Genomic DNA, 22337 nt, shown 5'->3' on the forward strand with positions numbered 1-22337 from the left:
ACGGTTGAAAATTTTATCGATAGAGACTCCTGCCGCAGAAATCTAAGGATATTATTGTTGTTGTTGTTGTTGTTGTAGTTATGGTCTTCAGTTTGATGCAGCTCTCTGTTCTGTCCCGTGTGACTCATCATTTCTATACAACCTCTACAACCTGCGTCCAGTACTTTAATCAGCGCTTAATTTTTCTTTAGAATTCTTAAGTTGCACAGTTTCCTTCATTATCAAATCGAGGATTACTTGATACTTCAGGATACCTTCTTTTAGTCCAGTTGTGCCACAAATTTCTTTTATTCCCAGTTAGATTCAGTACCTCTCCATTAGCTATTCGGTCTGCCCACCTAATCTACAGCATTATTCTGTAGAAACACATTTGAAGAGCTTCAGTTTTCTTCTTTTCTGAGCTATGAGTAGGCCACGATTTACCTCCATCCAAGACTACAAGAATTACTTCCAGAAAAAACTTTCCGACAGGTAAATTTTATTCGTTATTGATAAATTTTTCTCTCCCCCCCCACATTTCTTTTATGGGCTTCTTGATGTTGCCAGACTGCATTTTATACCCTCTGTACTTCGAGCATCGTAAATTATTTTGCTGCCCAAATAACAAAACTTATCCACTACTTTAAGTATCTCATTTTCTAATGTAATTCTATTACCGTTGCTATACTTCTGTTGCTATTAATCTTATAACATTTTTAATCATTCTATTCAAATGACCTTACAGGTTGGTTGCCGGTTCTGACAGAATTACAATGTCATCAGAAAAGCTTGAAGATTTTTATTTCTTTCTCCTAAACTTTAATTCCTCTCCCAGATTTGTCCTTGAGTGTACTGAATGAATAATGTAGGGGGCAGGCTACAGCATTGTCTCACTTTATTGACATGGAACATCCCGAACAGGCAACTGTGTAATATCTCTTTATATTCGATGAATTATTCAGATACAATTCTACCCTTGAATGCCGTTTACTAATTTTCTATCTTCATACTCGCAGAATCCATGCGAAAAGTAGCTCATACAACAGCTATGCCATGAGCGCATAAGTATTCTTTGTAGTACTCTCTCTGGTGGTTGTTAGAAAAAAAAGAAAGAGAGCTTCCGAGTTTGTCTTCGTGCCGATTAGCCTGTGCTTGGTTTGGAAGAACTGTAATCTGATTATTGAGATTTATTACAGAAGATAACTGATATGAACTGTACGATTAAATGGAAATATATATAGATGGCTCCTTCAAGTAAATGGTGTGTATTTTAAATTTGAGAATTAATGATATTTATCGATATATTGCGTAGTTGTTAATCAGAAGGGAACTTCCGAAAGACTGGATACGAACCTGCATTTAATAATCCAAGAGCTCCATTACTTCTTCGGAAGGTTAAGCTTCATCAAAGCCAAATATCCGCTTGATATGAGGTTTCCCGACTGATTCTAGAACGCTCCCAAAATTACGAGGCATTTTATTTGTGCAGATTAGCAGACTGCCGCAAAGCACGAGCCTGCAGAGAAGAAGAATCATCGCCTGATTTCATTCTAACAAGTAAAATTTCAGAATCATTTTGAGTGACTGAGCTATGACTGTATTTCCTATCATGAATGATTGATTGCTCGAACGAATTGAGAGCTACAGAATTACGTAGAAAAGATAGAAAGGAGGAAAAATTACAGTGGCGACCATGACAGGACTCTCTTGGATTGTTATATAATATATGTATTTTTTTGTTTCATGAAAACCAACGAGAACGAGAGGTAACTAATCTGAAGAGAGATTCGGTGCCCATAGTAAAAGATTGCTGAGACCAAGAAACGATTTCAACTATTGGACAACACCGAGACTACAGAACAAGGCCAGAGAAATCTAATTCTTTTTATCCTGTAGTTAAAATAGTTTGAAATCAATTTAGAAAGAACTTTTTTCCAGATAGTAGTTAGATTGTAGAACTGTATATTGTGTGATTTTCGTATCTGAGCAGTGAACTTTATACCATCTGTGAAGTAATTAGAAAGTTAAGTGTGTCTACGACAGTAAATTTGAAACTGTATTTAGTGACTGGAATCTGATATTGACAGTTATTTAATTGTATTGACTAGAGCGGCATTTAAAATGTCATTGAATCAGCAACGAGACGTGCAACAGCCTTCAGCTGTTTGCGCAGGAGCAGAGGCCACGGATAACAATTCTGAGACTGTTGTGGCTAGCGGTAGCAATATAAATAATCCCGCTGGTTCAGAAAACATTCATACAACAGCTGATCAGACTGTTGTTGACACATTAGTTGTTATTATGCAACAGTTGTCTCTATTAGCCGAAGGCCAAGCAGAGGTAAAACGAGACTTATCCGTTATACAAAATGAATTCAAAAATCAACTAGCCGAAAATCAAACAGAATTACAAAATCAGTTGAGAGCAACCTTTACCGAATTAGATCAGAGATTAAATACCCAGACACAGGAAATAAAAGAACAGGCAGAAAAGACCGAACAGAATCTTATTGCTCGAATTGAGCAGGTCCGCCGACAATGCCAAGAAAACAATAGTAAATTAAAAGCGGAACTAACCGAATATGTATGCGTCAAAATTGACACGATACAAAAACAAGTAGAACTGTTTCCTCAAGTAATACAAGCTCAAGAGGACATACAGTGTTCCGTATCTATGATACCAGAAATAACAGAATCCCAAGATAATTTAAAGAAGCAATTTGACGAAGTGAAGGAAAAACAGGATACAGTGGAACATAGAATGAATGTACTTGCGGGAAAGTTTTCAGAAATGACATTAGAGCGGCAAAATTCTCCTTCGGAAACGATAGAAGAAACTGTGAAAGTAGCTTTACAGTCAATTTCAGAGAGTTCCGAGGATAATTTTTTTAACAAAGGGTTAAAGGAAGTTCGAGAACAACTTGGCGAAGAATTCTCGCGTTGGAAAGAAAATATCGAAAGATCACTAAATCTCTCGCAGCAGGATTTAGAAACAGCGAGAAGTAGGAAACAAAACTCTCAATCTGCGCGTGACATTCCGTCCACGTCAAGATCCGATGTAGATAGAACTGGAACATCACAAGTTAGATTGGATATAACGGAGAGCCACAGGGAAAAGTACGAACAGGATGATTTTTGGAATCGTAGTACCGTTGAGGAGAAGATGATTAAACAGAGACAATTTCAAATCTTTAACCCTGACAAAAAGAATGTTCATCCTGTAGTCTTTATTCGAAGTTTCAGTGGTCTATTTCCACGATCTTGGACAGAATGGCAAAAGATTAGTTTTGTATCTGGATATATACAAGGAACAGGAGCATTGTGGGCATCCGAACAAACATCTTCTTGTAAATGTTACAAAGAATTTGAGCAGGCTTTTCTAGCAAAATATTGGTCTGCTGGAATACAAGAAAGACTTAGGCAGGAAGTATTATATCCTGAGCCTTTCTCATTTTCTAGAGGATCTCTAAAGAGATATTTTGAGAAATACATTAATAAATCTTTGTATTGGGATGTACCGATTCCTTTGCCGGATATACTTAGAATACTTAAGTCCAGACTACCCACCAGTATAAGGAATCAGCTGTTATATATAAATGATAAGGATATAGACTCATTTATGACTACGCTTGATCGTATTGATATAATTGAGGAGGACAATAAAAGGGCAAGAGAAATGTCATATCAAAGAGGACTAACAGAAGCGAATCCGAGCTGCAACTCGAATGGGAATGGCAGTAATAGTAGCAGTAACAATAATCATAACCAACTACACTCTCCGAGGAGACTTAGAAATGGACAAAATGCAAACAATAATTATTACCATAATGGAAACTTTGGTAATGGTGCAGCGAGGGGCTATTTTAGAAACAGTAGGAATTTTAATCGATATGATCCAATGTATGGCAACACAGGACAGTTCTACCAACACCAGCAGAACAACAACAATAATTACACAAATCAAGCAAGACAATATAGACCGAATTCACCAAAACAACCGATAATCACTGAAGTAGCTGAAGAGATAAATACCAATCGGACCAATAATCAGTCAAACTAAACATGACCGCATCGTGCCCCGGAGGAGCGGTCAGGGGATCTGTTAGGGGCGAAACAGTAAAATTACAAATGTTAAGATATAATGATGGTGAGCTGTTGACTGGAGAGTTAACAAAGGATTTAATAACGTGTCATAATGACAGATCGAGTGTTCCGGTATCGGAAGTATGTGTTGAAATAGAGGAAGTTCCAACGAATGTGATATTGGACACCGCCGCTTCCGCCAATGTCATCTCAGGCGCTCTTTTTCGGAGAATTATTAGGAAGAAGAAGGTACCAATTTTGCCAGTACAGAACTGCAAAATCATCGGAGCTGTTGGAGCACGCTCTCCCAATGTCAAAATACAAACACAATTAGAGATGAAAATGGGAAATGTAGCAATAAAATGCACGTTCCTTGTAGTGGAGAAGTTATTAGTGGACTGTATTCTTGGTATTGGGAGTATGCAAGAGTACGATTGTCAGATAGATTTTTTGGAAGGAATAGTTAAATTTAGATTAAATGGAGAAGAGATAGCACTGGATTTAAATAGAAAGGAAACGGTGCATGAGAAATATTGTCGCGGTGCCATAATTCAATTAATTGACACTACAAACGGTCGTTGGAAGGAGCTTCCAAAGGATTTGATACAACAAGAGGACTTTAACCAAACAACAATGATAAAAGCTAGTGAATCAAATCAGCTTACCAGAGAACAAAGGCAGCAGCTTCATTATTTGTTATGGGCATATGAAGAGATTTTTGATGAGAAATCAGGAATTATTAAAGGGTATATTTGTCACCTACAAGTTAAGCCACATCAGACTTACTGTTACACGCACTATCCGATCCCCTGGCGTTTAAAACAATCTGTTCAAAGGGAGATAAATAGAATGTTAGAATGGAACTTGATTGAGCCATCAACTAGTCCATATTGTTATCTGCTCTTAGCCGTTCCAAAACCTGGAGGCAAAGTAAGATTAGTTCTGGATGCGAGAGAGATTAATAAAATAATAGTACCTGTAATATGAAGATCAGAATTTAAAATGGGAAGAAAAGATTCGACTCGCACTTGTCAATTTAACTAAAAAGGCAATACAACGGAAATTGACATATGAAAAACGGATTCACCGGATTCAGACGTTTCATCTTGGAGAAAAGGTTTTATTGAGGCGACACATCCATTCCTCGAACTGATGAAGAACATAAAGAAATGGAATCTTATTTATACCGGACCATATGTTATTGTAAATATACCAAATCCTGGATCATACTTGTTGGCTTATCCCGAATCGAAAAGGATAAAGGGATTATTCCCGCATAATGATATTAAGAAATTTAGTGAAGGATCGTAGATCTGTGATACCAAATATGGAGAAGAATTTAGTGTGGAATTTGACTATGAGTCGAATGTGCATATAAATATCAAGAAGTTTATGTTGTCTAGAGGTTAAGAGACAGTGAGACTACTCCTGTGCTAGGTTAAGAGACAGTGAGATTACTCCTGTGATAGGTTAAGAGACAGTGAGATTACTCCTGTGATAGTTTAGCACAAAATTTTTAAGATAGGTAGAAGAATTTGTTAATTACTAGTGTTTGTAAGTGTGGACTATGAGCAGAAGCCACAGTGATATACAATGAAAGTGCATCTACATTTCCTCAAGACGCGGCACTTATGTGAGAATTGCGTGTGAAACTTGAACAGTGTGGGATATGTAGGTAAATACGCTGTGTGTATGATATGCGCTGTTCGCGCAAGAAAACAAATGAACTGTGAAATGAAGCAACAGTCGATAATGTCACTGTTGCAAACAATTGATGAAACTCTCTGGTTGCGCGAGAGAAAATTATTATAATTTTTAGATTTTTCATTATGCCTTCTTTACCAGGAGAATTAATTTAAGAATTTTAACTAACTTTTTAAGAATAGCAGTTTGTGTGTTTCATATTATGGGCATAATTGTTGAAATATATTTCCATAAATGTTCATGAGAGGATGAAGAAGATTCTACGAGTGGATGATTTGTTAAATGAACATACGTCATCATTAATGATATTTATTTGCAAGTGGATCTATAAATCAATTAATTATAAGAATAATGAAAATTTTTCAAATTATTCCTTTTGTGGAGTCAGTGTCATATGCCTGTTTTTAAAATTTTTCATCAGGTTTAAACTTAAATTTTATCCATAATTTCGTGATTGAAAGCAAACCTCGGACAGATTCAATGCTCTACTTCCACCTGCACTATAACAAAACGAAGATTAGATTAAAAATTTTTTTTGAGAGGAATACATTCGATATGAGCTACAACAAAATTTAAATGCCCACGGTCTATATGGCAATGTTTTGGACAATCAGCAGTTGTAATGCAAAACAACTTTGGTATTGAGGACTATAAAAAAAAAATCGCGATTGTCAGGACTGATGGATGTTCCAGTCTAGTACAGATGGAAGAATGTAGGGATCCACTCCGATTTTGAGTTCAACGATGAAATATGGACTTCGTTGCCTTAATCCACTCTCTTCCAGGGATTTATTCAGTCAGAACCTTTTCTTATTCCACTTTAAACCTGTTTCATGTTCACGTACCTGACCATCTGTTCCTGAGATCATCTTCCTGTTTCTACGGCACGTTACCAGCTTCTATCCTGTACCATAAGCCATCGCCTGTCCTCCGTGCCGCGTCCACCAAACGCTGTACGTCGCCTACCCGGTGTCCGTACCCAGTGTTCCTGTTCCATCGACTTCACAACGAGATCGCCGGCTACATCGTCGAAAGAAGAATTTTGAAAATTTTTTTTGAGCAATATTGTAAAAATTTTTTTGGCTATGAGGCACTTTTCCTTCGATCTAATCTATAGAGCTTCTATATATTTCAAAATTACTGGATTTAGGCTTTCCTATCTTCTTAAATACCTGAGCTGGGGTCTATTCTTCCGGGTTTTCCAGGGTTTCCCTGTGAAGGCCAGTTCCCAAATGGGTAGACCTTTTTCGTAATTACACCAATCTACATCTTCCCTGGTTATGTACTCGGGATGCGGGTATACCCCGGTACATGTAAAAGCTACAGCTTAGGTATTCTCGTAACTTATTCTCTTAACATGTTACCCATACTCTCTATAGTAAAATTCTACGAATTCAAAATATTCCTCTTTTGAATAAACAACCCAACAAATTTTTTTCTGTTAGCTCGCAAAGTGTATTATCATTAACTTTGCTCGCTGCGAGGGGCAATTGTAATATCTCTTTATATTCGATGAATTATTCAGATACAATTCTACCCTTGAATGCCGTTTACTAATTTTCTATCTTCATACTCGCAGAATCCATGCGAAAAGTAGCTCATACAACAGCTATGCCATGAGCGCATAAGTATTCTTTGTAGTACTCTCTCTGGTGGTTGTTAGAAAAAAAAGAAAGAGAGCTTCCGAGTTTGTCTTCGTGCCGATTAGCCTGTGCTTGGTTTGGAAGAACTGTAATCTGATTATTGAGATTTATTACAGAAGATAACTGATATGAACTGTACGATTAAATGGAAATATATATAGATGGCTCCTTCAAGTAAATGGTGTGTATTTTAAATTTGAGAATTAATGATATTTATCGATATATTGCGTAGTTGTTAATCAGAAGGGAACTTCCGAAAGACTGGATACGAACCTGCATTTAATAATCCAAGAGCTCCATTACTTCTTCGGAAGGTTAAGCTTCATCAAAGCCAAATATCCGCTTGATATGAGGTTTCCCGACTGATTATAGAACGCTCCCAAAATTACGAGGCATTTTATTTGTGCAGATTAGCAGACTGCCGCAAAGCACGAGCCTACAGAGAAGAAGAATCATCGCCTGATTTCATTCTAACAAGTAAAATTTCAGAATCATTTTGAGTGACTGAGCTATGACTGTATTTCCTATCATGAATGATTGATTGCTCGAACGAATTGAGAGCTACAGAATTACGTAGAAAAGATAGAAAGGAGGAAAAATTACAACTGCACTATAGTTCGAGCGGTTATGCTGTCATGATGTTGACTACCTACTTGTTACGTCAACTTAACACGACAAACTAACACTTTTCTCGTCTTGACTGAGCACGCGATACCCGCACATGTAGCCGTATGTTGAGCCCAGAACGTCACACGAGACTTGTTACGTATTGCAGAGCTTGCCCTCGGGCACGAACGGATCAAGTGGTATCAAGGCGACTGACGTAACTGTGTGTGTAGCAGCGTGCCATGGCTTGCATTCTAGTAGGCCAGCAGTCGGCGTCGAAATCACAACATGAGGAAGACTATCAACGTTACTGTGCAAGGTAAATAAGTCACGTGTTCAGTCTGTCAGCTATATAGAGAATACACAGGTATTTTTTCTTTTCCTTGGCATCTATACGCTCCAGACCGCGCTCCACGTTTCCAGGATTTGGTAATTTTTGTATTATTATTTCATTTTCTGGCCGGCTGCCATTGCTGACGCCATAGTAGTCAAGGTGACCTGTGGGAGGCAGGTCGTGTGCACGCCTGCCCGCCCAGTCGTGCATACTTCGTTCTGTGTGTAATCGTATTTTAACTATTTGTGTGCAGTACTCTCTGAGACGGATTTAGGGAAACAGCCAATGTTTGCCTAAACCAGAATGGCAAACCGAATGAAAAGCAACTGGCTGTCCAGTGTACCAGGTCGTTGTCGTTAATCTCCTCACGGATTGGATTCGGGTCTGACTCATCTTCTTATCTAATAAGCTACTGCGCTCCGCGTTCTGCTACACGAGCGAGACCAAATGTAGAAGATAAAGCAATATTTGTGTCAACAGTATACAAGGAGTGGCAAATTAAAAGCAGGCCGCACTTTCTTTTTGATTGTCGCTCCTTTCCTCTACCACTTGCAAAAATTGTCTAACGCTTTTTCTAGGATGGCAAATCCCATGAACGTGTCTTGATTTTTCTTGAATCTTGCTTCCATTATCATCCGCAACGTGAGAACTGCCTCTCTGGTGCCTTTATCTTTCCTAAAGACAAACAGAACTTCATCTAACAGATCCTCAATTATCTTTTCCATTCTTCTGTCTACCATTCCTGTCAGCAATTTGGTTGTATGAATTGTCAAAATGCTAGTGTGATAATTTTCGCACTTGTCGACTCTTGCAGTTTTCGGAATAGCGTGGATGACGTTTTTCCGAAGTCAGACAGTATGTCGCGAGATTCATACATTCTACAAACCAACTTGAATAGTCGTTATATTGCCACGTCTCCCAATGATTACAGAAATTCTGATGGAATGTTGTCTGTCCCTTCTGCCTCATTCGACCTTAAGTCTCTCAAAGCCCTTTTAAATTCTGATTATAATACCGGACTCCGATCTCTTCTTGTTTCTTTTTCTGTCACGTCATCAGACAAGTCTTCCCCTCATAGAGGCCCTCAATGTACTCTTTCCATCTACCCAGCCCCTCCTCTGCATTTAATAGTGGTATTCCCACTGCACTCTTAGTGTTACCGCCCTTACTTTTAGTTTCTGCGAAGGTTGTTTTGACTTTTCTATGTGCTGAGTCAGTCCTCCCGGCAAACTTTCTTTTTCGGCTTCATCGCAGTTTTCATGCAGCCATTTCGCCTTAACTTCCTTCCATTTCCTATTTATTTCATCCCTAAGTGATTTATATTTCTGTATCCCTGAATCTCTCCGACTATGATTGTACTACTTTCTTTCATCGGTCAACTGAAGTATTTCTTGTGTTACACACTTGTACCTATGTTTTTCCTCCCAACTTCTGTGTCCATTACTCTTCAACTGAGCAGCTTACTGAGCTTTTCCTTGTCGCAATATCTGTAGCCTCAGAGAACTTCAAGTTTATCTCTTCTTTCCATAATATTTCCGTACTCCACTTCTTCATGAAGCCGGCCGGAGTGGCCGAGCGGTTCTAGGTGCTTCAGTCTGGAACCGCGCGAACGCTACGGTCGCAGGTTCGAATCCTGCCTCGGGCATGGATGTGTGTAATGTCCTTAGGTTAGTTAAGTTTAAGTAGTTCTAAGTTCTAGGAGACTCCTTAAACTATACTAATACGACCATAAATCCTTCTGTTCGTTCCATTCACTTCAGTGACCCGCGCTATATCTAGACTGAGCCTTAGCATTTCCCTTTTCAGGGTTTCTAGCTTCCCCACAACGTTCAAACTTCTGACATTCCACGCCCCGATCTGTAGAACGTTATCCTTTCGTTGGTTACTCAATATTCAATCTTTTACTCATAATCACCCCCTCTCCCCTAGGCAGTCCCCTTCCGGAGATCCGAATGGAGACTAGTCCGCGGAATCTTATACCGGCGGGGAGATCACAATTACACTTTTCCAATTACAGGCCACGTGTCCTGTGGATACACATTATGGGCGTTTAACGCAGCGGTTTCCACTGCCTTCTGCTTCCTCATCCCGTTGATCACTGTTGATTGTTCCGCCTATAGGGGCAGTTTCCCACACCAAGGGCAAGAGGGTGCCCTGCACGTTCTTCCATTTCTCCGCCATACATAATGTGTACTAAACAATATTTATGGTATCTCGAATGGGAGAAATTTTGTCTGTTAATCCCATAACCACGAGATCTCTATGGATGCAAGAGGAATTAAATGAATTTTTTTCTAATATAAACTTAATCTGTCCACTCCACACAACCAAAACATTCACGCACTAGTGCGTAAACGTGTATGTGTATGTGTGTGTGTGCGCGCTCGCTCGTTCTGTGTGTGTGTGTGGGGGGGGGGGGTGTCCCATGTACGTGCGTTTGCGTGTGCGTGTGCGTGCGTGAGTGTGTGTGTGTGTGAGAGAGAGAGAGAGAGAGAGAGAGAGAGAGAGAGAGAGAGGGAGTACAGGGGGCTTGAGCGAGATGAGAAAGAAAGAGGAAAAGAGAGAGCAAGAGAGAGCGAAATATAGTGAGGTGAAAAAGTCTTGTGCGTAAACGTGTATGTGTATGTGTGTGTGTGCGCGCTCGCTCGTTCTGTGTGTGTGTGTGTGTGGGGGGGGGGGGTGTCTCGTGTACGTGCGTTTGCGTGTGCGTGCGTGCGTGAGTGTGTGTGTGTGTGTGTGTGTGTGTGAGAGAGAGAGAGAGAGAGAGAGGGAGTACAGGGGGCTTGAGCGAGATGAGAAAGAAAGAGGAAAAGAGAGAGCAAGAGAGAGCGAAATATAGTGAGGTGAAAAAGTCTTGTACCTCCTAGAACCGTACGAACCTCCTTTTGTCCGGTACAATGAAGCAACGTGTATTCGCATGGGTGCAGTAAGTCGTTTGAAGTTCGCTACAGAAATACTCAGCTATGCTACGCCTTTAACCGTCCATAATTCTGAAAGTACTGCCGGTGCACGATTTTGTGCATAAAATTTTCAATGGGATTTATGTGGAGGCGATATGGGTGGCCAAATAATTCGTTCGGATCGTCCAGAGCATTGTGGCCCAATGACATGGCGCTTTGTCATCAGTAAAAATTCCACAGTTGTTTGGGAACTAGAGGCTCATGAAACTTCCTGGAAGATTAAGACTGTGTGCCGGACCGAGACTCGAACTCGGGACCTTTGCCTTTCGCGGGCAAGTGCTCTACCAGCAAGAGAGCTTCTGTAAAGTTTGGAAGGTAGGAGACGAGGTACTGGCAGTAGTAAAGCTGTGAGGACGGGGCTGAGTCGTGCTTACGTAGCTCAGGTGGTAGAGCACGTGGCCGCGAAAGGCAAAGGTCCCGAGATCGAGTCTCGGTCCGGCACACAGTTTTAATCTGACAGGAAGTTTCATATCAGCGCACACTGCACTGCAGAGTGAAAACCTCATTCAAGAGGCCCATGAATGGCTGGTCTCCAAGCAGCCGAATATAAACACTTCCAGCGAATGTTCAGTTTAATTGTACCAAAGGACTCAGTGCATTTCTTGTAAACAAAGCCTACACTATTAGGAAGACACCACCAGCTTGCAGAGTACCTTGTTGGCAACCTGCTTCCATGACTTCGAGGGGTCTGCGCCACGCTCGAACCCTACCGCCAGCTTTTATCAACCGAAATCGTTAAGTGAAGGCCGTCATCCACTGCGTTGTCCGTTGTGATTGTGAGACGTAATGCCTGAAATTAGGTATCTCGTAATGATGACTTCCCTAACGATTTACGAAATTTTCAGTATAGTATTAAACAGCCAACCGGTATATATATCAGTCTGATGATGTTCCCAGCTGGGTACACGTGGCAAAGGCTAAAACGTTTAATTTTACTTTTGACTTGAGCATAGCTGCTCCAGATTTTGACTATTGCTTTTTAGCAATGTAATTTTACGATTTAGCAACATTTAGATCCGATGAAGGCACCGCTAGTAGGTGTCGAAACCTAGGTCAATGTACCTACCTTTTACGTGCAACCGGTTGTTGAAAATGTCGTAAATCTTTAGGGAAGTCAATAGTCCGAGGTACCGAATTTCAGGCATTACCTCTCACGATGAACAACGCAGTGGCCGGCCGAGAGCAGCGGCGCTTGCGTACAGATGTCAGCGGGTTCTTTGATTCTAAAACCTGTAGAAATAGCAAACTTATAAAGCATTGTAAAACATTATTACATGTGTACTGTTTGGTTCCAAATATCGTGTTCTGGCAATAATTTCATAATACATTATTTACTATGCGTCACAGCATGGTTTTACAACCTTTGCCGCTATTTTCGACATAATTTCGGTTTTTTTGTTGCAGTTTCCCTCGGCTTAGATCATGTCATCTGCAACTGCATGTGTGGCTCTTAGTAAACAAATGCAAAAACGTGAACTTATGTCGGCGTTATACAACTGGGGTTTCAGTAGAGTTGTGAATACAGTTTTGATGTGTACTAGGTTGTTGCATAATCTGTCATGTACTCGCCTTCCATGGACGGCTTGCAGCTACTTTTAGACACAGAAAAACAAAACTTGCGCACCTTGGTCGTAATCCAAACACTATGTCTTTTTTCTGTTCGCATGCGTCGCGAGAAATGTGTGGCATATTGAGAGAAAGTTATGAATATTGTAGCGGGAGTTGTGATGACTTCTGTTCCTTTTTTACGTCTCTGTGTGTGACGGAGGAGTGCTTTGTGTGTGTGTGTGTGTGTGTGTGTATTTTCCTGTTCTGTGTCCGTGTCAGTTCTCTTAGAGCGATAAACGGTGTGTTGTTGCAAAGTGTAGTTTCTTTTATTACGTGTTTTCCTTCCACTACAGTCTTTTCTATGTAATAATTTTCTTCTGTTGTTAGTTTTCAGTATAAACTGTAGCTGTGTTTCAGGATGTGTGGATCACTTTCGATATTAGTTGGGTTGTGTTATTTGTTGATTAGGTGTTCTGCGAAAGTGGAATGTGTGCTGTCACTCTTTAGAGCTCTCACTTGCTTTCTGTACCTTGTTTGGAAATTTCCGTTCGTTTGTTCTATGTATTGGGCCTGACAAGAGTTACAGGTGAGTTGGTATATTCTAGCATTGCTGAATTTGTCTGAGGTTCTTCTGTCTGGTCTTGCTTAGCCTTCGCTAAACTGTATTGCTTGTTCTGAATGTTATTGGGATTCCTTGCTCTTACAATATGTTTCCGTTTCTACGCCCTATTTTATTCTTGAAGATTCGTATATACCAACTGTTTCTTTTCCCTGATATGGTGTGGTCCTCTGTTTTGTCTGTGTGCTTTGTGTCTGGGTTTGTAGATCCTTTGGTTGTGCTCCTGAGTGTTTGGCCACTATTTTTATGATTCTGTCTTACTTTGTCGTTCAGCTTGTTTATGGTATCTGTTTTGTAGTCGTTTTGAACGACAATTTGTTAGATCGTATTTAATTCCTGTGTGTAGTTTTATGGTTTAAGAGCTGTTCTGTTTATCCTGTGGAGCATGTGTGTGAAAGTGGAGTATTTATGCACTTTCGGATGCTTGGGTGAGCTATGGATGAGGGTTCTCTGTACATGTAAAATTCATGTTGGTTGCTGTTTCTTGCAATATTTTTAAGTGGATTTAAGGTGGTTATGTGTTGCTGTTACTATATAGCTCTTCTATCCTGTTTTGTGTTTCATCTACGAGACAGATTATGCCATCCACATAACGGTACCAATAAATTATTTTGTGCCCCTCTTATTTTACCATGTTGTTGAATATTGTGCTCTCTATATAATACAAGAAAATCAAGAAAATGTTGTCTAAAGTTCCTCTGATAGATGATCCCATAAGTAGCCCAACTTGTTGGAAATAAAAGTTTTTGTTGAAAATTAACTAATTTTGATCTGTATTAGGCTAACAATGGATGAGATTTCATTTATTTGGACGTCTGGAAGTTTCTTGCTTTTTAGCTGTTGTTCTACAATGTTAATAGTTTCTTCTCTAGGTATATGGGTGTACATGGATGTAATGTCAAAAGATACTAGTTTTACTGTTGGGGATGCTGATGTTCTTAATTTTCTCTATTATGTCTGCTGTGTTTTTGATGTACAAAATATGCCGGAAACAGTGACAAAAATCGTAAAACCATGCCTTGACGTATAATAAATAAGGTATTATGAAATTATTCACAGAAGTAAACACTGCACTTGTAATAATACTTTGCAGTGTTTTATAAGTTTGAGATTTCTCCATATTTTAGAATCAAAGAACCCACTGATGAAGTCGATAGTTGTCGCTGAAACTAGTTTAGGCATAAATACATAAATATCGGAAGTGTTTTGCATCAAGGCAAACCCACAGTCCCATATTGTTAATTTTGTATGCAATCTTTGACCAATGGAAATGTTTCAAGATAAATTACTGACACTACCTAGTGTCTCCTTAAGCCGCCTCATCCGGGAAGCTAATTATGTCCGAGCGTAGTGCCGTTCAACCTACTCTCTACGCAGTCAGCAGTTAGTTGTAATCATCCGGTTGCGTCCTAATGGAACAGAAAGTGTGTAACAGACGGACAGAGCCGGCTGCGGTGGCCGAGCGGTTCTAGGCGCTTCACTCCGGAACTGCGCGACTGCTACGGTCGCAGGTTCGAATCCTGCCTTGGGCACTGTTGTGTGTGATGTCCTTAGGTTTGTTAGGTTTAAGTAGTTCTAAGTTCTAGGGGACTGATGACCTCAGATGTTAAGTCCAAGAGTGCTCAGAGCCATTTGAAACGTTTTTTTAGACGGACAGAATAAAAATGAGGATGCGTTACACATGAGTGGCAAAAGACAGATGTTGGGAGACAGAGGAGAACCAGAGGAAGAGGATGATAACAGGTAACGGACTACATCAAGGCAATGCAGCGTAATCACATGTAAAGAGGGCGGCGGGAGTCCGGGAGGCAGGAGAATGCTCAACCTGCAGTGACCGAGTTGCATAATTAATCGAACACGTTATCCTGATCAGCGCATCATCATCCTCATCGTTATCACCCCTGGCTGGTGAGATAGTAAACCGTGAACCTAGCGCCTGAACCTCGAGCGCGGCGCTTGGGCTTTCACAATTCCGTTTGCATCTGTATTCATATTCTGTAAACCGCCATGAAGTGCCTGGCCGTACCACATATTATGGTTTCTACCCACTCACATGTGGAATGCAGGAAGAGCAACTGCTAGAAGGCATATGAGAACACTGTAATTAGCCTAACCTTGCTTTCGCGGTCCGTACAGAGCGAAATATGCCGCTTCCGTGCAACACTCGCAATTTCACTACACCGCACTGGCGGATGACGTGCTAAATAACTTTCCACAAGTTATCTGTACAGAGCGATACAAGCCGCTGCCGTGCAACACCAGCAATTTCGCTACACCGCACAGGAGGAGATGTGCTAAATAACGTTCCACAAGTTACGAACACACATGCGTATATTTCGAAGGCGCTTTATCCAAATTTCTCAATTACAATTTACATAGTTCCCTATACGCTGATTCACTAGCGGGCACGACAGACTGTTGGCAGACCGTCTTTGCTGTTAATAAGTTTCGTGGTAGTTGCGCGAGGTACTATAGTTGTGACTGCCGAATTCATGCTTCTTTAATTTAGTCCTTAAGCTGTTGAATACGATATTTTTTCAATCCAATTACATTATGATTATACACTACTGGCCATTAAAATTGCTACACCAAGAAGAAATGCAGATGACAAACGGGTATTCCCTGGACAAATATATTATACAAGAACTAACATGAGATTACATTTTCACGCAGTTTAGGTGCATAGATCCTGAGAAATCAGTACCCAGAACAACCACCTCTGGCCGTAATAACGGACTTGATATACCGGGGCATTGAGTCAACCAGATCTTGGATGGCGTGTACAGGTACAGCTGCCTATGCAGCTTCAACACGATATCACAGTTCTTCAAGAGTAGTGACTAGCGTATTGTGACGAGCCAGTTGCTCAGTCACCATTGGCCAGACGTTTTCAATTGGTGAGAGATCTGAAGAATGTGCTGGCCAGGGCAGCAGTCCAACATTTTCTGTATCCAGAAAGGCCAGTACGGAACCTGCAACATGCGGTCGTGCATTATCCTGCTGAAATGTAGGGTTTCGCAGGGATCGAATGAAGGGTAGAGCCACGGGTCGTAACACATTTGAAATGTAACGTCCACTGTTCAAAGTGCCGTCAATGCGAACAAGAGGTGACCGAGACGTGTAACCAATGGCACCCCATACCATCACGCCGGGTGACACGCCAGTATGGCGATGACGAATACACGCTTTCAATGTGCGTTCACCGCGATGTCGCCAAATACGGCTGCGACCATCATGATGCTGTAAACAGAACTTGGATTCATCCGAAAAAATGATGTTTTGCCATTCGTGCACCCAGGTTCGTCGTTGAGTACACCATCGCAGGCGCTCCTGTTTGTGATGCAGCGTCAAGGGTAACCGCAGCCATGGTCTCCGAGCTGATAGTTCATGCTGTTGCAAACGTCGTCGAACTGTTCGTGCAGATGATTGTTGTCTTGCAAACGTCCCCATGTGTTGACTCAGGGATCGAGACGTGGCTGCACGATCCGTTACAGCCATGCGGATAAGATGCCTGTCAACTCGACTGCTAATGATACGAAGCCGTTGGGATCCAGCACGGCGTTTCGTACTATCCTCCTGAACCCACCGACTTCATATTCTACTAACAGTCATTGGATCTCGACCAACGCGAGCAGCAATGTCGCGATACGATAAACCGAAATCGCGATAGGCGAAAATCCGACCTTTATCGAAGTCGGAAACGTGATGGTACGCATTTCTCCTCCTTACACGAGGCATCACAACAACGTTTCACCAGGCAACGCTGGTCAACTGCTGTTTGTGTACGAGAAATCGGTTGGAAACCTTCCTCATGTCAGCACATTGTAGGTGTCGCCACCGGCGCCAACCTTATGTGAATGCTCTGAAAAGCTAATCATTTGCGTATCACAGCATCTTCTTGTTGTTGGTTACATTTTGCGTCTGTAGCATGTCATTTCGGTGGTGTAGCAATTTTAATGGCCAGTAGTGTATTAGATTTCATGCTATTGTTCGTCTGAGATAACAATTTCCCTACAAACAATCACCAATCTTATTAGAGCACGTTTGCGTATAAGAAGTTACATCTTTTTGTACGATCAACGCCATATTAAAATGATGCTTTGCACCTAAGAGAACGGATGCGACAGCGAAACTTCAAATGCTCGAAGATAAGGCTACTTCCGAAAATACTACGCTTACAGACTGAAAAAATCTAATGACGCTCGTGGTTTACTGACGTAGGCATGGTAACTGATATCAGTTGAAACGAAGTTAATGACTTTTCTGGGTTACTGATACAGCCTTCAGATGTCGGCAGCTATAATATGGGATGTTATTTGACGGCCAACCTACGGTAGATGTTTGCCTAGTCGTTGTTTGGTCATGGGCAAGACGTCCTGTTACTATTAAATTTCAGATACACCTAATGGTGGGGCTAAAACCCCGAAACCGTGGTAATGTATAGCGACATTTGTCTTGTAAGACTTTGATCAGTAAAAGTATTTTACTACTGTGGCGGATTTGTTTGCCATGAACATTTTGCAGAACAGTTATGGATGTACCACAAATAAAAATTTATCTAACCTGAAATTACCTTACATCACAGACATTCAGACTTTCTGATAATTCGTTTGGGAAACTAAGTGTTATCTCACAGAGACAGATAGACCTACTACATAAGCAGGTTCAAAATGCTTCAAATGGCTCTGAGCACTATGGGACTCAACTTCTGAGGTCATTAGTCCCATAGAACTTAGAACTAGTTAAACCTAACTAACCTAAGGACATCACAAACATCCATGCCCGAGGCAGGATTCGAACCTGCGACCGTAGCGGTCTTGCGGTTCCAGACTGCAGCGCCTTTAACCGCACGGCCACTTCGGCCGGCCATAAGCCGGTAACACACTCTTGATACCCTAGCTATTTTTAATGACATATTTTTCACTTCGATTCATGATTACCAAAAATATGTGTAGTCTCAATTGCAAATATTTTTCTCTTTCTTGGCGGACTACACCGATAACAAAACTTCAGTCAAACTTGTACCTGTAGAAAAACGAAATGGGTAAAGAACTCAGGTTGATTTTCTCATAAGAAAAAGTAGACTGTCGTCTTACTTCCGTTTGAAGTAGATGTTGCAGTATGAGTATTTAGAGTACACTCCATATAAACTACAAAAGAAATTATAAGCGCTATATTTCTTGATGTCAGCTGGTGTTAGGCGCAAACATTCAACATCATGAAGCTGAACTGTTTGAAATAACTACTCTCACCAGCAACAGCAATAGTCATAAATTCTTTTTGAGTGCATATGAAAGGCCCGCTAAACCCGCTGGGCAGAACAGGTGATTAGGATTGTGGAAAGGGGCAAATAAGGTTAGTGACAGTTTATCCTTAAAATTGTAATTTATTGTAATTTTTAACACATTTACAATCAAAGCGGCACATAGCCGAACTTTTACAACCACGAGTTTCAAAATGCAATTCTTTCACGGCTGAAGACCTTCAAACAAGAAATCTTAAAAATCAACAACATAAAAATGCAGTTAAAATAGCAAATAAAATAATTAAAATATATTTTTGTATCATAGCTATGCCGAAAGCCGCAAGGCAAAAGTGGATAGACAAACATAAACAAGATGCAATACAATCGGCTGAAGGCCCACAGTCAAAATTTTCAAGATTTTAAAATAAATTACCATAACCTTTCAAAGGCAGAAGGCCGCAATGTTTAAGCTTGAAAGGTAATTTTAAGAATAAGGTGGCATGGCTGAAAGCCCACAATCGATTTTCCAAAATTTTAAAAAACATAACCACAAGTCTTAAGTACCTGAAACCGGACTAAAAGAAAAGACAACACAATGGCAATAACCTTTCAGCAAATATCTGCTTGCCAGAATTCAAACTTACTTTCATAAAACACAGTAAAACCAAGAATTTTTCTTTTATCATCGGCTATAATAGATTATATACAGACAATTAAACACTGATGAGAAAGACAATAAAGACAACATCTCTCAGAAGCCTCCAGGGGGTCGGTCTGTCCTCTTTCACTTAGGTGAGACAGGTGGTGAGCCCAACTACAATTGATCTGTCGGTAGCCCACCCAAGAGACAGCCACGGACCGACTGACAAACCACTTGCTTTCCACCAATTGGTACACGAGGACTCAAACACAATATGTTACGGGCGTGATTATCCACAATCAAATATGTATATGTATTAAGCTCTCAAAACTACACACTGTGTTGGACAGCGCCAACAGGTGAGGAAAGGACACTGCCTGAAATTACGTTAGTGGCCGGGGCAGGTAACCGGAACACTAACGGCCACAAGGCAGAAAATTCCACTGGTGCACTTGAATTGTAGCGGATCAATATAGTTAATTCCACTGCACGGCAGCTCTATTTCACCACTACAAACACCCGGTGTTGCTCACAGGAAAAGCTCCCCAACAGCTAACCACGGAAACGAACGACACAACATGAATGGACGTGGCTTGGGTACTTAAGACACCACTTAACTTTGACGTCCTGGGTCGGTGAGCCACGAAGCTCGTAGCGATCGGACAGCTCTACACACGCTCCGACACTGCGCAGGGACCACCAGTTAGACCCAGCCGACCGCACCGCGCGGAGATAACTTCCCTGGTCCGCACCAACCGACCGACTCCCTCAGAATGCCGACAACATCTATCATAGTCATCAGTTGATAGAACGCCAACTACATACACAACCTGACAAACAATTGCACAAAGACCTTAACGACACCCAACAGTAACTAAACACACACGAAGTCGATGCACACACACACACACACAGCCGACTCATGAACGATCAGCAAACCAAAACGCGTCATCCGACTGCACTAGTGCCGAATTGCAACTCCCCGACTGGCAGGTCTGGAGTGCGCTCCAGACACGTTCCAACTGACTGGCAGCCCGAACTCGCGACCTGAACTGCCCTACGACAGGTAACGAGCAAGAAGTAATAGCAGTCGAGCAAAGATACTACGAGTGGGAATATATTGACACGCGCTGCTAGCGCCGGTCACGGTCAGGCAAAGCAGCAACTCAGTGACAGTAGTAATTTAAATTAACGTAGTGAGGTGGAAGTACGTTAAAAACAGGGTATAAAATACATGATGGCGGGAACACGAACCACGCATGGCTCAGCATCTACCTTCAAATTTTCAAATCAAATGATGATAACTGGACGTTAGTTATTTTAATTGTACCATGATTATTGAAATCAAATGGATTTTTGACTTTCCTTAAAATAGTTTAATTTGTATCACTCTTTGAAGTGCGTGAGTGACTTTTGAATTGAACGAGATGTTTCTAATGCTTCCAAAATATTTACAGTTGTCGAGGAATGTATCTTCTATGCTTATAATCAACCCATATATCATAGTTACGATGTTGTAAAGTCATTACCTAAAAACAGTTCACTATTAAAGTGTTAACTTTTCCCTGCCGCCGTTGGATAAGCAGCTGCAGCAGGAAGTCGTATACTCCTAGCTCACTCATTTGTTACATAGTTTAATTCTTAATTTCTTTGCGTGTTTTTGGTACTTGCATTGTTTAATTCATAAATTTCGGGCGTATTATAGTATTTGAGAGTGTAGCATCGCGTTTTAATACCTGAATAGTGTAAATTCGCGTAGTCTCCTTCTGCCGCCGAGCAGTGTCAGCAGTGCGCAAGGAGCAGCATTACTGCATTTACTGGGCAATCTTGTATTTTAATAACCGTTTAAACTTTGTCGATTTGTTTGCGCTCTCTGTAGATTAGTTCAGACGTTCTTTGCAAAACAGTTTTTAGCATGGATAGGGACTGCAACTGCTGTGTTCGGATGCAGGCTGAGTTGGCATCCCTTCACTCCCAGCTTCAGGCAGTGTTGGCTTCGGTCACACAGCTGGAGGCTGTTGCCAATGGGCATCACTGTGGGGGTCCGGATGGGGGTTTGTCGGGGACGGCCAGCTCGTCCCACGTATCCCCTGATCGGACTACGACTGTGGTTGCCCGGGATACTGCCCGCATTGAGGCTGATCCCTCACCTGTGGTAGAGTGGGAGGTCGTCTCAAGGTGTGGCAGGGGGCGAAAGACATTCCGCAGGGCTGAACGGAAAGCCTCTCCAGTTTGTCTGACAATCCGGTTTCAGGCTCTGTCTCAGGCTGATACTGATCTTCGGCCTGACATGGCTGCTTGTTCTGTTCCAGAGGTTGCCCCTCAGTCTGCAAGATCCGGGCAGTCGCAGAGGGTGTGCTTACTGGTAGTTGGGAGCTCCAAAGTCAGGCGCGCGCGTAATGGGGCCCCTTAGGGAAATGGCAGCAAGAGAGGGGAAGAAAACCAACGTGCACTCCGTGTGCATACTGGGGGGAGTCATTCCAGATGTGGAAAGGGTCCTTCCGGATGCCATGAAGGGTACAGGGTGCACCCATCTGCAGGTGGTCGCTCATGTCGGCACCAATGATGTGTGTCGCTATGGATCGGAGGAAATCCTCTCTGGCTTCCGGCGGCTATCTGATTTGGTGAAGACTGCCAGTCTCGCTAGCGGGATGAAAGCAGAGCTCACCATCTGCAGCATCGTCGACAGGACTGACTGCGGACCTTTGGTACAGAGCCGAGTGGAGGGTCTGAATCAGAGGCTGAGACGGTTCTGCGACCGTGTGGGCGCAGATTCCTCGACTTGCGCCATAGGGTGGTGGGGTTTCGGGTTCCGCTGGATAGGTCAGGAGTCCACTACACGCAACAAGCGGCTACACGGGTAGCAGGGGTTGTGTGGCGTGGGCTGGGCGGTTTTTTAGGTTAGATGGCCTTGGGCAAGTACAGAAAGGGCAACAGCCTCAACGGGTGCGGGGCAAAGTCAGGACATGCGGGGACC

General features: G+C 41.7%; 1 protein-coding gene across 1 annotated transcript in view; it reads left to right on the forward strand.

Annotated features, from left to right (window-relative positions):
* Nucleotides 1-8268: 8268 nt before the first annotated feature.
* The window catches only part of LOC124795430 (synaptic vesicle glycoprotein 2C-like), a 188059-nt gene continuing 173990 nt past the window's right edge, over nt 8269-22337 (forward strand). The window contains exon 1 of the mRNA XM_047259457.1: nt 8269-8333. Within this exon, the coding sequence (XP_047115413.1) occupies nt 8303-8333 (31 nt within the window). The 5' untranslated portion in view covers nt 8269-8302. The remainder of the gene's footprint in view (nt 8334-22337) is intronic.

Source organism: Schistocerca piceifrons, chromosome 4 (genome assembly GCF_021461385.2).
Source record: "Schistocerca piceifrons isolate TAMUIC-IGC-003096 chromosome 4, iqSchPice1.1, whole genome shotgun sequence".
Lineage (NCBI taxonomy): Eukaryota > Metazoa > Arthropoda > Insecta > Orthoptera > Acrididae > Schistocerca > Schistocerca piceifrons.